The following is a 15,445-nucleotide window of genomic DNA, read 5'->3' as shown; positions in this document are numbered from 1 at the left end:
GTGTTGTAGATTTGCCGTCCAGATGTTATCCAAACACTTAAATTATATAGAACATTTATCAAACAATTGTTACTTTTATATCAAGGAAAATTATATTGTAATAATCATCATTTTTGTTTTATCACCCAGCCCTATGCTCATGAGTAAAATGCAACCCTTGGGTAAAAACATGCACGCTCTCAGTATGTTTATTACCATCTCTGCAGATGGAATTCATTTCCTGTCATTATCATCTCAGACACTTCCATCTGCTAACTGCTGGAAAAGAAAGTTAGAGCTGGCAGATGTAGTGAAGCAGCAAAAGATAGTGAGGGAGACGTAAGGGATGTGAGTTCTAAGTTAATGAAATAACTTCAGACTGTTTGGCTTTTTAGTTTTGACATCAGAACAGAGCTTTCTTTCCAGGATTGAGGACAGTAAATAATTACAGCCCAATGTTGCAATGGCAATTTAGATGTATTATGTTCTGGATAATTTAATATTGTGTAATTTCATGTTAAGTTTTAAAAATGTAACTTATTTTTAGTCTTAAAGGTCAGTTTAGAGCAGTGATTCCCAGATTTTTTTGGCTTGTGACCCCATTTTAACATCACAAATTTCTGGTGACCCCAGACATTCAAAACGGAGACTTTTTTTTTGGCTAATAATAATAGTAATAATTTTGATCATGCAATAGTTTGCTATACTATGTTGTAAATAAATGTTAATTTTAGACTCCTTTAAGCATGAAGTTTGCCACATTGTCCCTGTCAACATTTTGGAACCATGTAGTCTTTTGGCATTTTTGAGATGCATGAATGCTCCTGCACCAGATACAGATAGTGGTACAAACATTTTTTCTTGAAATACATGTAGCTCTGTCACGTGGTACTTCACAAGTTTCACAAGGGGTTTAGAGAACGTGCTAACTTGTTATATACTGTACATGTAGATTAAATACTATAGAGAGCATGACTGAGTGCAGTGTTTCATGGAAAACAATGAACATTTTGATGTTTTGGAATTGATATACGTCAGTGTATACCAGTGGTTCCCAAACTTTTTTGGCTCATGACCCCATTATAACATCACAAATTTCTGGTGACCCCAGACATTCAAACATTTGTTTTTTGCTAAAATTAATTTGTTTTTGATCATGTAATTGTTTGCTATACTATGATGCAAATAAACATAAATTTTAGGTGACATTTAGGCTATATAATGTATATTATTATGGATGGAGGCAGAAAAGCCAGGTTGGTCAGGATATGTACAGTCAGTCCAGCTTGGATTTACAAGGCTGACAATTAATACTGAACAAACAAGAACTCAAACTATGAATTATGAAAGAGCTGCAGCATCTGAAACTGACCACAATGAACATTTGACAGATAAACAGTACCACAGTGCTTCAGTTTCAGCTTCACAGTTTGTCATGTCTTTTATGGATTGGGATTGTCTCTCTGAACCCACCATATATAATTTATTAGTAAGTTTTTATTGTTATTTATATCAGTTAGTACTAGAAATTTTAGGTGACCCCGTTTGAATTCCAGGCAACCCCACGTGGGGTCCCGACCCCCAGGTAGAAAAACATTGGTTTAGAGGATAGAGAGTATGAAATTATGTTCTAGTGTTGCAGGATAATAATAATACTATGACAGTAGGAGCTGTCAGGAGCAAATGACTTGTGTTTTACCACCCTACTGTAGGAGTATGTGATGATGATGGTGATTTTCACAGGTCAGGCCTGGTAATACACTGTTGTTAAATGCCAAATAGATGAAGACAGATGAAAAGATTGGAAAACGAGAGGAGACAGAAGTGTGGGCTGATGGGAGACACCTCCTTTGACCTCTTTGAGCTCTGTTTTGAATTCCAGCCTATTTTGACAAGCTGCAGTCCTCTTCTGCCAAGGGCCTGCTCTTTCCTAAATCATGTGTTTGATTTGGTATATTTTATTCATGGCTGAAGGGGTAAATTTTCTTTCCATGCTGCACTTGCAGGTCAAGCATTTCAGTTTTGCTGGAGCAGGTAGCAGCTGTCAAGTGTCTTGCTCAAGGTTGTTTTGGCAGATATGGATGTATTTGGGTTCAATCCATTGACACTGCATTTGGAGACCGAATCTCCCAACTGTGTGGACCGTACCAGTAGTCAAAATAATGAAGTTAGACAGTTAACTTCCTTTAAGACTTCCCATTGTGCTGTGGAAGATTGATGGAAGATGGGGATGATTAATGGTGAGATGAAAGGTGCTGGCAACTGGATTGGTAAAAGGGATGGATGGATGAATGGATGGATGTACGGATGGATGGAAGGATGGGCGGATGGATGGGACTGATGATGGCAGTCTGCCATCTATCCAAGCACTGTTTTGACAACAAAAGCCTTGCCATGGCTTCCCTTTTGTCCTGCCTCTGTTTATTTTGCCACCTGCTAGTCTGGGGGTAGAGGGGTCAGTCCAACAGGAGCAAGGCCATAGCTGACACACACACACACGCACACACACACACACTGATGGACACACACACTTCAATAGGTTGCTAGGGAAGTAGATGACACACACAAAGGTCAGGGGTTACTGTGTCACAGGGCGTGTTTATGTGTGTGCGTTTGTGATGAATCTGGTGAGAGCAGCATGTTTGGATGTATGTGTGAGAGAATATCATTGATGGCACAACTATTTTGTGTACATTTGATGGCTGGTGGGGTGAATTAGGTAGCCTTCTATGGTCAGACGGAATGTTTAAGGTTCAGTAGCTCAGTGTCTCAGTTCAGAGGGGCAGCTAAGGCCACTCCACACCATCACTTTCTTTTAAAGTATTGCGGAAGACTGCATACTAATTTATTTGATGTGGTTCATGCAAGTACTATGCAAATGTTTCTCAAATCTCAGTTTCTTTCCATTACACTGAAACGGTTAATGAAAGTAGGATCCACTTCATCTTCATCATGATTTTTCTTAATGCAGCAGCAAACCTTGTATGCATAAGCTTTGTTATTGGTTCCATGCATTTTGTCAGACTTTTTTTTTTTTTACAGTTAAAACACATTTTTTCACAGCACACAGAAATTAATTGTGATTAATTAGTAATAATGAAAGTAGTTAAAATACATATCAGGCTTGTGTAAAATTCCTCTGCAAAATGTACTTTGTAAATGCTTATAGGATCGAAGTCATGCTCTGTTATAGAAATAACAGACCGCAGAGTAATTCATCATTGGCCAATCAGCATTGAGAATTGAACAAAGCTATGCAATGATCATTCATAAAAGCTTCTTTACAAGTAAGGAGGCCAAAGGCAAATATGGAAACATAACTTGGACCATCCACAGGGAGATGACACGGAAAAATGTGGTGCGCTACAACAACAACAATGTTCATGCCAGAGAATTTCTTTGTTGTGGTGAAATTCTTTTTTATGAATGATTAGTACATAACTTTGTTCAAATCTCAATACTGATTGGCCAATGATGAATTATCACTCAATAAATATTTCAATGTGTCTACCTGCACACAAGAATAACATGAATAAGGAACAGAGTATGTCGACGGGGCATGTGAGAAAACAAAAGATACAGGTGCAGTCAAGCTGTTTTTTTTTTTTTGTTATCTCACATAAAATCATCTTTGAAGGAAAGACTACTATATACATATATATATATATATATATATATATATATATATATATATATGTATATATATATATATATATATATATATATATATATATATATATATATATATATATATATATATATATATATATAAACATATATATACAATATATATATATATAAATCTCTAGTTCTGCATTTTTGTATATCTGATGATCATAGCTTGACAGAATATATTCGTTGGACCACACTATGTCTCTCGTCATACCATTTTTCAGTGTATATAGTTAAATTTACGAGGTGCACTTGCATGTAGTGTGAATTTGCAGTGGTTATCCATATACTTTGCCTCACAAAGTGGTCTTCATTGCAAAGTTTACATGATGTCACTTAATGCATCATGAGCCTGTTTCTCTATGTGTGTCAAACTCCAACACAGAGGACAAAGACAACAAGAGGGAGCTTACTCTAATTCTACAACTATAATACCAGAACGCATTCCAGAGTGACAGGGAATAGATAAAGTTTAACTGGTTTTGTTGCTATCATGTAGTGTCCTAAAAGAAAAGAAAAGAAAAGAAAAGGTAGAGAAAGAGAGAACTTAGTGTGTTGTATTGGCCTCTAAAATAAGTCGACAGATGGTATATTTGTAGCCTTTAGAACCTACATGTTAACCCATAAAGATCCAGAACTATTTTTTTCTGTGACTTCCAAATGAATGTTTCTGTACATTATCACCATTATGTTATAATATTATGCTTTGCATTTTTTCAGTGACAGTAATCCTATATTCAATTTACTGACCATGTAGATGTTCATTAAAGCTCAAAGTAAACTCAATGCTTATTGTATCAAAACGAGAGAAAGTTGAAGAAAACATGACATTTTTTGCAACATATATCATTAATTCTACATAAAAACAAGTGTCTACAATCGCTGTCATTTGTCAAACTACATGGGTTTTATTGATGAACCAATCTCACGGAAGATAATGTTTCCATGTTCAATACAGAGACTATAGATGCATCCAAAAATGACATGTGAATTATTTCACTGTATTGATAGGATCAGCAGATGCATTTGGGCCTTTTAGGATTAAACACATATTTTATCTTGATGAACAATTCCTAATAACTTTCATATCATTTGTTTTAGGTTTACAATGCTAATTTATCTGAGCCTCACAGTTTATGAAGTCATTAATACATTGTGGTACAGTTGTGGACACCAGTTGGTGATCTCTACGCTGAGGCATGTTTGCATTGAAAAATTATGTGTTTGCTTTGTTCGTTTGTTTTTTTTTTCAGTCAGGTTTGATCCGTGTGTCTCAGGAGGAGTATTTGATCGCCCCACTGCCGCAGCATCTGGCTGAAAAACACAACTACAGCGCCCCAGCGGGACACCACCCACACGTGGTCTACAAACGCTCAGCAGAACACATGGTTCATCCTAGATCTGGCAACCCATCAAACACCAGTTCTTCCAGACCTGATAACCCATACCTTCACCAGTATCGTCAGCAGCCGCATCACCATTCCTACCTGCATGAAAAACTGCAGAGGCAACACTTCTGTGGACGCCGCAAGCAATGTATGTAAGGGAACCTTTTATGCCTTATACTGCACCAGCTCAGAATAATGAATATATGTGTAGAAGCCAATTTATTGGACTGTACCATCCCTTAAACCTATTTGTAAGACACTGAACATTAACCCTTTCATGTGCGAATTATGAGAACCTTAATTAAATTTTTTTCTTGAGTGTTTTTATTCCTCTTTAGGCATGAAAAAAACAATATGACTGAAAACTTTCTTCTGAAAAATAAATTTAAAAAATAATAATAAAATAAAAATAATTTAAAAAATAATTAAAAAATACATAAAAAAATAATAATGAAAAAAAAAAAAATCTTATGAACCTATTTTTCATGAAGTTGCAAAACTGTCCACTCAACTGGACACCATGCATTTAATTTTTGACGCACAGAAACATGTATTTACTGATAAATTGTGTGAAAACTATAGGTAACGCTTGTGATTCTGGGGGTTGATGCTCAGGAGAGATCTACAGGGTGGGGAAGCAAAATTTACAATATTTTGAGGCAGGGATTGAAAGACAGTGTATGACCAAATAGTTTATTGAAAGTCATGAGAATTTATTTGCCACAAGAAAATTGACATAATAGAAAATGTTTTTATTCTACTGTATGTGTCCTCCTCCTTTCTCAATAACTGCCTTCACATGCTTCCTGAAACTTGCGCAAGTGTTCCTCAAATATTGGGGTGACAACTTCTCCCATTCTTCTTTAATAGTATCTTCCAGACTTTCTCGTAATAGTTTTGCTCATAGTCATTTTCTTCTTTCCATTATAAACAGTCTTTATGGACACTCCAACTATTTTTGAAATCTCCTTTGGTGTGACGAGTGCATTCAGCAAATCACACACTCTTTGATGTTTGCTTTCCTGATTACTCATATGGGCAAAAGTTTCTGAAAAGGTATGGATAATAGTGTTAGGTATGATTATGACATCAATATATGTTTGGTTTGTTCATTGTAAATTTTGCTTCCCCACCCTGTACATAATGTTACCAATTCATGTTAGAAAAGATATGTAGTGTCTTAAAACTCTGATAAACATATGTGTAAAAAAAAAAACAAAAAACAATAAACGAAAAGAACAACAAAATCCATGAATATGCAAGAAAACAGCTGTAGAATAGCTGTCCACTGTAGTGACCAGTATGCATGAAAGGGTTCAAATAAGTCATGTACATTAAATAATTCAGTCCGGTCATACAATCTATGATTAATACAACATTTGTAACCTATACAGTTGTGGATAAAATTATTAGACCACCCTTGTTTTCTTCAGTTTCTTGTTCATTTTAATGCCTGGCACAACTAAAGGTACATTTGTTTGGACTAGGGATGTAACGATTACCGGTATAATGATAAATCGCGGTAAAATTCCTGATGGTTAGTATTACCGTTTAAATTCTAATTATCATGATAACAGTGTTTGATTACCGCACTTTCAACACAAACTTAATATGGAAAATGGTCAAACAATGGCTACAAGGTGCCATCTTTAATGCACATTTGTGTGTTTGATGTTTACATGTTAATATTTGAATGTTTCTGCCAACAGAAAGTGCATTGTTCCTATTATTTTTTTTTACTTTTTTTTTTTTGTTTCTTTTTTTTCAAAATACAACTTGGTTAAATTATTTCAGGTTGTGTATTAGTACTTTTTGCACATTTCGAGCACATTTCAACAATACCGTGATAATAATGATAACCGTGATAATTTTAGTCACAATAACTGTGATATGAAATTTTCATATCGTTACATCCCTAGTTTGAACAAATATAATGATAACACCAAAAATAGCTCATAAGAGTTTAATTTCAGAGCTGATATCTAACCATTTTCCATGGTTTTCTTGATAATAACTAAAATCCCTTCAGTTCTTACATCAGTAACTATGGTATTGTACTAACAAAAACAGTGCTTTTAGGCATTCCATGTTTTCTTTTCTGTCTGTTTTAGTCACATGATACACACAGGAGTTAATACTTGATTGCATAACCATTGTTTTCGATGACTTTTGATGGTCTGATAATTTTTTCCGCAACTGTATTTAATGTTTTCATTGTACACCATAGCAATGAACTTCAGTCATTAAGGTTTTTCCATTGTGCAACCAAAGCATCATAGTTCACAGAGTTGTGCATTGTCTGTAGTGAAATTTCAGAAAAATTATCATATCACAATCATACATTTTTTTAATCAATTTTCGGCTAGAGCTGCAATGAAGAATTAATTTATCAGTTGATTAGACTGAACAGGTTTCTCTAAACATGCTGTTTTGTTATTAAATGCTTCCTTGCACACAACACATTGCTGATTAGCGGAATATTAAAACATCCCACTTGTGCATATTTCTGAAAGGACAGTATTTTTGTCTCAGTATTAAATCGTATCTGACCATATCTGAGTAGGAATTCTTTTCTACCAGGTACAAAAACACCCAAACTATTAGTTTTATTTGCTTTGTTTAAGGTGTTCTGTAACATTTATCATTTTTTGTGACTATTGTGGCTTCTTGGCGGAGTAGTTGTAGTAATAGAGCTAATATTTTATAGAGCTTTTTAATCCAAAACTACAACAGCCTCTTGATATTTACATATTTATTATCAGCATTTGTATGTGTGCTGCAGTAGCCTGAGGGCATGAAACTCTTTAGGCTGGTTTATAGTTTATCTTCCTTTCTAGTGGTGAGAGGTTGGAAACAGCGTGGGGAGTGAATTTCCTGCCCTTTCAACACCTGAGCTGTACCCTTATCGTCCGGCACGAGCCAGGAAAGACGGTTCATTCATTAGACTCTCTCTGCCAAGGCCTCTCTCTGTGTCTCTGTCTTTGTCTGTCTCCCTCACACTCTCTCTGTTCTCCCCTCCCTTCCGTCCTTCCCTTTTCTCCCTTCCTAGACGCTCCCAAGCCTCCCACCGAGGACCGTTTCATCATGCCTGATGAGTTCGCCGTGCCCGAGGTCGAAGGGCCAGGAAGGGCAAAAAGATCTCCCATCAACTCCAACAGGGTGGGGGGGCTGAATGTGGAGACCCTGGTGGTGGCAGACAGGAAAATGTTGGAGAAACACGGCAGGGACAACGTCACCACTTACGTCCTCACTGTCATGAATATGGTGAGGATGGGATGTGGAAGGGAGGAGAAGTTCTTGTAATATTGTGACCTTTTTCTCTCTGTCCTCATATGATTCTTGCTTATTATCGGAGGTATTATCGCATTGTTACCCCTCAGCCAACTTCTGGCCAAATGGGTATTATCTTATTATCTATATCTTTAAAAACTTTATACTTAAATTTTTATACTTTGAACCTCCTTAGACCCAGCTATGGGTTTTCTGTCTACGTTTGTGGACAAGAGTTTCACAATTTTATACAAAAAAAAGAAAACTGTCCATCACAAAGGACATTCCATAAAAATTTTAAAAACTGCATCTGAAAAAACTATAGCATCATGATGTTTCCAATGTAGGCACTTATTTAATAAAAAACAAAAAAAGCTGGTACTTTGCTGACGTTTCCTGGGTCTTAGGAGGTTAAGCATGTTTATTTCTACCTGCCTTTCCTTTGCACTATGTGTGCATATTGCTGCTGAAACTGTTACATTTCTCCATGGTGGGATCAATAAAGTCTTATCTTATCTTATCTTATCTTATCATTTTGTCGTCTGTCTGTCCATTCAACGACATAATCACATTATCTGAAGAATACATTGAGATATCTGCACCAAATTTATACTGTGGATGCATCTTGGAATGGATCAGAGGCCCACTGAAAATAGGTGACCTTGACCTACTTTTTCAAAGTCAAATGGCTTTGTGCAGTTATAATATCTGAGTACTTTCAAATCTAAATATGGATGTAATAAGTTTCACACAAAGACAATCTAATCTAAATTATAGGGCAGTAACTGTCAACAGAATCTTACACTATATTTGGCCGAGGCGTATTAACCTCCTAAGACCCAGGAAATGTCAGCAAGGTACAAGCTTTTTTGTTTTTTTATTAAATAAGTGCCTATATTGGAAACATCATGATGCAACAGATTTTTTCAGATTCAGTTTTTAAAATTTTTATGGAATGTCCTCTGTGGCGGACAGTTTTCTTTTTTTTTTTTTGTACAAAGTTGTGAAACTCTTGTCCACAAATGTGGACAGAAAACCCATAGCTGGGTCTAAGGAGGTTGAAAGTGTGCAGCATGTCATGTTTTTTACCTTTGTCTGAGCATTGGTAGACAGCCCCCTGATCCTGAGCTACATGGCTGTCAAACATAAGGCCCGGGGGCCAAAACCAGCCTGCCAAAGGGTCCTGCCAATCTGGCCCATGGGATGAATTTGTGAAATGCAAAAATTACACTTAAAATATTAACAGTTATTCTAGTTCAGGTTCCACATACAGCCAAATTTGATCTCAGCTGGGTCAGACCAGTAAAATACTATTATAATAATCTATAAACAATGACAACTCCAAATTCTTCTCTTTGTTTTAGTGTGGAAAAGTAAAAATTACATGAAAATGCTGACATTTACAAGCTATCCTTTCACCAAAAATGTGAATAGGCTGAAATAATTTAAACATGAAATGTCTTAAGAGAAGTAAGTGAAATTTTAACAATATTCTGCCTGTTATGTAAATGTTTTGTGTATGTGTAGATCCACTGTGATCTGTAAGTTGTAATGCACATGTGCAAATGAGAAGTTGAGTCATAATACTGTTAAAATTGCACTTAAATAAATTTCAGTTTTTTCCTGGTTGTTCATGTTCTTCACATTTTTAAAGGATAGTTTGTAAATGTAAACATTTTCATAATCTAATTTTGTTTTTTTCACTCTAAAACATAGAGGAAAGTTTGGAGTTGATAATATTTATCTAGTGTTATGTTATTGTTTACTGGCGACATGTCCAGGGTGTACCCCACCTTCACCCGTAAGTAGCTGGGATAGACTCCAACGACCCCCATGACCCTAGTGAGGATAAAGCGGGTTGAGAAAATGAATGAATGACTGTTTTTGTTTAACTGGTCTGGCCCACTTCAGATCATATTGGGAGGATGTGGCCCCTGAGCTAAAATGAGCTCGACACCCCTGCTCTAGTCCCTCTCCAGTGTCTCCCTGTGCCTTATTTAAAAAAAAAAAAAAAAAGGAACTGAATACCAGTGTTTGTTCAACATTGTCCCTTTGTTTTTTTGTTGTTGTTTTTTTTATAATGCCCTGGGTTGTTCTTGCATTATTGAATTGTATGACTGCCCAGCCTACATATAGTCTAAATAAAACTACTCAAATGTATGTCATATGTCTTATGCAGCTACAGACAAATGCTTGTCATATACCCAAACCACTGCTTTTTTTTTGCAGGTTTCCAGTCTTTTCAAAGATGGCACTATTGGAACAGACATCAACATTGTGGTGGTCAGCTTGTTACTACTGGAACAGGACCCAGTGAGTGGATTTACACTGTGATGCTTTACAAATTCAGAGCTTCTCATACAACTTGCACCTCACAGAAATGTTTTGATTGAGTGGTTGTATTTTTGGATTTATTCATTTATTGAATCACCATTTTTTTTCTTCAACTTTTGTCGCAGCTGGGTCTGACTATAAATCACCATGCTGACCAGTCGCTCAACAGTTTCTGTCAGTGGCAGTCAGGTCTGGTGGGGAAAGGCGGTAAACGGCACGACCATGCTGTTCTTCTTACCGGTCTGGACATCTGTTCCTGGAAGAATGAGCCATGTGACACCTTGGGTAAGATGTTGCTCAGCTCAGCTAAATGCCAGACTAGTTATTTTTCAGGATGTGGGAAGCAGCATTTGATAGTATATGTCGTATAAGTGTCTGGCTGTATTGTGAGATGTGGAAGTGTCTGTCTGCAAACACAAAAGACCATACATGACATGAATATTGTAATTACAGAGACTGTAGACTGGTGTAACGTTGACAGTGTGGATGTAGGCATCATTGACAGACGGTTTGGAGAAAAGTGGAGAATGACATTTATTTGTCACTGGAACTGTAAGTTACATTTTACTGCAGTTTTTACTTAGTGTCAGTGTGTCAGCGCTGCCTCAGTGTGAGATGTTGGTGACACAGAAATCTGAATTGTTACAGTAGGTGCATTAAAAAGTAAAGGAAGTGCAGCTGAAATAGTTGAACTGTCAGCTCTTACATTAAGTGACACCTATTTTCATAGTCAGTTCTATTATTCATCTGCATCTAACATTTGAACAAGACATTCAGGTTTGTGATGCTGATCTTTGGAAAAGCCTAGCTGACATTTTTCCATTTGATTTGTCTATTGTGAAGACATGACTTGGTGTTTTATTTCAGATATAAAAAGCATAATTCTACCTCCAAAAGCAAATACCTGAAGCAAATTATCAATATAAGACAAGAACAAAAAAAAAGACATTTTCACTAATATACTAATATACCAAAGAAACACTTAATTACAATTTTAGTGTTATTTACACATCCAAAAAAGAGCGGAAAGAAGTAAACTATATATATATATATATATATATGTGTGTGTGTGTGTGTGTGTGTGTGTGTGTGTGTATATATATATATATATATATATATATATATATATATATATATATATATATATATAAGGTGTGTCAAAATTAATGTGTTAATGCGGATGAATCCATCATCATGATTAATCTGATTAAAAAATTTAATGCAATTAACCCATCTGTAGCACAGAATGACTCTGAACATCTCTGGCAACACATTTGGGGCAGTTTGTCCAAGTAGAGTTTGCGTCACACATGAACAAATGGGCAGTTAATCCAGTAGTGACAGGCAGCAGAACCAGCCCATAATGATGGAAGATGGTAAACAGTACGTTGGTCCTCTGAATGGAAATATGAGGACAAAAAACCAAGACGGAACAGTCGACCGACACAAAGTATTATACACACTCTGCAGAAAGGAGTTTTCTTTTCACCAAAGCACTTCCAGCTTAAAATACCACATTAATGCGAAGCATACGTTAGTCAGGGATTCTCCTAGCACTTTGGCTAACTCGTTGCCCAGCTTGCGATAAACATGTGAAATGCATAAATACTCCCTTCTTTCTGGAGTCTGATTGCTCATGCAAAATGAAATGTGATTAATATAGATTAAAAATTAATTTCATTTAATCATGATTAATCAACATTAATCCACAGCAACCCTGTGATTAATCTGATTAAAAATTGTAATCATTTGACAGCACTAATATATATATAATTCCATAATAGAATATGGAAGAAAATAATGTGATTAATTGGAAATGAAAGTGACTCTTAGTTGCAGCCTTCATTTGGAGGTAAAATGTAGCCAGTTTGGGAGAAATAAGCTAACCCTAACACTAACACCAGTAGCCTCCTAAAGAGTGTATCCAAATCTGTGGAGCGATCTTTGAATAAATACTCCGGGGTTTGTGAGGTAACACTTCGCAGCTGCTGTGAAATCCCCTTCAGTGTGTGCCTGAATGAAAACAAAGGCACATCTGACAGAAGTTTCAACATCACTGTGTTCAGAGACAGAGATTAAAAATCAATGTTTGAAAGAGATTCAAGGTTTGATTACCTGAGAATCACATCTTATCACATCTTAACACCTTCCCTCCCTCCTGTCTGCCTCTGTTCTTCCTCAGGCTTTGCTCCCATCAGTGGTATGTGCAGTAAATACAGAAGCTGCACCATCAATGAGGACACAGGGCTCGGCTTGGCTTTCACTATCGCTCATGAATCTGGACACAAGTAAGTTTAATAAAAACCACATCACAACAATAATGACTCATGTTCAATAAAAGTCCACAACCGATTTTACTGTTGAGGTCTTTTTATCGTTTTATCTGTTTTTATTTATTGGCTTCAGGTTCTGAGCGGGTGAATCCATATTAAATGAAATAAACCTGAATTAAAGATGTTATACACAGTGAAATAAAAGCATTATACCAGAGCACTGTTTCATTCACACTGTGGAAACAGCCTCAGGCTGCACAACTCTGTGTTTGTTTTTATATGTTTCCACTGAGGTAGGAGATGGCCGATTTTTTTATTTGTAGATTTGCAGATTTCATGTTGCAGTGAAACACTTCTGTTTCTTTGGTGCACTGTCAAAATAAACTAAAAAAATGTTATGTATATAGTTCAGTTAGATGATCATATAATATTTCAGTCAATAATTCAGTCAGATAAATAGAAGATACGGCCAGATCTTTAATAAAATCACTGTTTATCTTGGACAAAATGTATGACACAGTGAATGAAAACATCAGTTGTTTGACTGAATCACTTTGTAATTGATTTTATAACAATGAAACAGTTTATGAAGTGTTCAGGTCCCTTGTAAAGCCAACAAGGCAAAGTAAAAACACTTCATTCTACATACAAGTTCTGCATACAAATCTTAAAGTACAGAGGTATTTGCAGCAAGATTTATTAAAATATTGAAGTTAGATTATACACAGCCTGGCCAAACAAAGTCCCCACTTGCATTTACCAAAGCAAATTGGTAACTATTTATTGGACAGTTACTGCAGTGATTTCTTAAACAACTGTTCATTTTCTACAGAGGATAAAGATTGGACTGTGGAGCAGTGGAAGACAGTCTTGTGGTTTGATGAGTCCAGTTGGATGGAAGTGAAAGTTGTGACATTGCATGAGCTTATTGAAATAATACTGGGTGCTATAATCAAACACAGTCATCCAGAAAAATATTAGACATTTGGGGTTTGTTTGTGACCAGGCTGTGTATTTGACAAATGATTATCAATACTGAGGTATCAGTGTTGTCACAGCACGCTACCATTGTTTCTGCTGGAGGTGGAGCTGTGGTGTACTTTAGGTCCAGTTTTATGAACAGTGACACCAGATAAATATTAGAATACTGACTGAAATGCAGCTACTGTATGTTAGAAGTTTAGAGAGAAAAGGCTCTTTTTGGTGGCGCCTTCAACAGGTCAGACATCTGGAATATTAGTGTAATACAAACTGCTTTTGTAAGATGTCAGGAGGAACCACTGTTTCAATCTTTATCTTTAATCTAGAACAGTGACGTCAAACATACGGCCAGTGGGCCAAAACCGGCCCACCAGGGGTCCAATCCAGCCTGTGGGATGAGTTTGTGAAATGTAAAATAACACAGAAGATATTAACAATCAATGGTGTAAAAAATATTCTAGTTCAGGGGCCACATACAGACCAGTTCAATCTCAAGTAGGTCAGACCAGTAAAATTCTATCATAATATCATAATAATATAATAATAATAATAATAATAACTTACAAATAATGACATCTCTGTGTTCTTGTGTAAAACTCAAAATTACATGAAAATGTTTACATTTACAAACTACCCTTTAAAAAAAAATTTAATAATCTGTAAAAATATGAACATGAAATATCTCAAGAGAATTAAGTGCAATTTTAACAAGTTTTGTAGACCCGCTGTGAACTGTAAGTAAAAATACACATGTGTAAATGATAAGCAGAGACGTGATATTGCACTTATTTTTCTTTAAAAATTTCAGGTTGTTTCTGAAGGATACTTTATAGATATGATGTTTTTTATTATGTAATTTTACTCTACTTGCTTTACTTTCAATGTTAATATTTTACTGGTCTGTCCCACTTGAAATCAGATTGGACTGTGTGTCGCCCCTGAACTAAAATGTGTTTGACACCCATGATCTAGACACCTTTTATATTATCGATTTTATATACTGTATTTTTGAATGTTTAAGTAACTAGTAAATAAAGCTATGAGAGAAATGATGTTTGGATAAATAGATAAATAACTGGTAGAATGTGAAATATCAAGTATCTCACAATACTTGTGTAAAAGGACTTAGATACTTTCCATGGCTACTTAAAGGAGTGATATTTTGCTTTTTTAAATGGAATTATGCATTTTAAAACATTTTCCTGTGGTCTACATAAACTGTAAATGCTATGCTTGGGTCTGAATTCTTCATTAATTCAACTCCACAGGTCCATCTTTAACCCTATTTCTGAGTAATGACACCAGAAAGGTCGTTTTGAACGCTGGCCCTTTAAATGCACATGCTGCTCTGTCCTGTTCAGCCACTTGTGTTCGTTAATACAACCAACAATTGAACATTTTAGGTAACTGGCTCGAAGTTTGGACATATTTTCAGTTTTAACTACAACCGCTGCTGCTGATAAACAGTTATGTCATACTCGGAGAAGTGTTCATCAGAAGTCTTGACCTTATATGTGCAAATGTTGCGACGTAACTAGTTATAAAACA

General features: G+C 35.9%; 1 protein-coding gene across 1 annotated transcript in view; it reads left to right on the top strand.

The window, feature by feature from the left end:
• The window catches only part of adamts18 (ADAM metallopeptidase with thrombospondin type 1 motif, 18), a 96,463-nt gene that overhangs the window by 17,249 nt on the left and 63,769 nt on the right, over positions 1 to 15,445 (top strand). Inside the window, exons 4-8 of the mRNA XM_030129385.1 lie at positions 4,905 to 5,187; positions 8,089 to 8,303; positions 10,539 to 10,622; positions 10,769 to 10,928; positions 12,826 to 12,931. Of these exons, the coding sequence (XP_029985245.1) occupies positions 4,905 to 5,187; positions 8,089 to 8,303; positions 10,539 to 10,622; positions 10,769 to 10,928; positions 12,826 to 12,931 (848 nt within the window). The remainder of the gene's footprint in view (positions 1 to 4,904; positions 5,188 to 8,088; positions 8,304 to 10,538; positions 10,623 to 10,768; positions 10,929 to 12,825; positions 12,932 to 15,445) is intronic.

Source organism: Sphaeramia orbicularis, chromosome 3, assembly GCF_902148855.1.
Source record: "Sphaeramia orbicularis chromosome 3, fSphaOr1.1, whole genome shotgun sequence".
Lineage (NCBI taxonomy): Eukaryota > Metazoa > Chordata > Actinopteri > Kurtiformes > Apogonidae > Sphaeramia > Sphaeramia orbicularis.
Note: the sequence above shows the minus strand (reverse complement) of the source record. Positions and strands in the feature narration are given on the sequence as shown.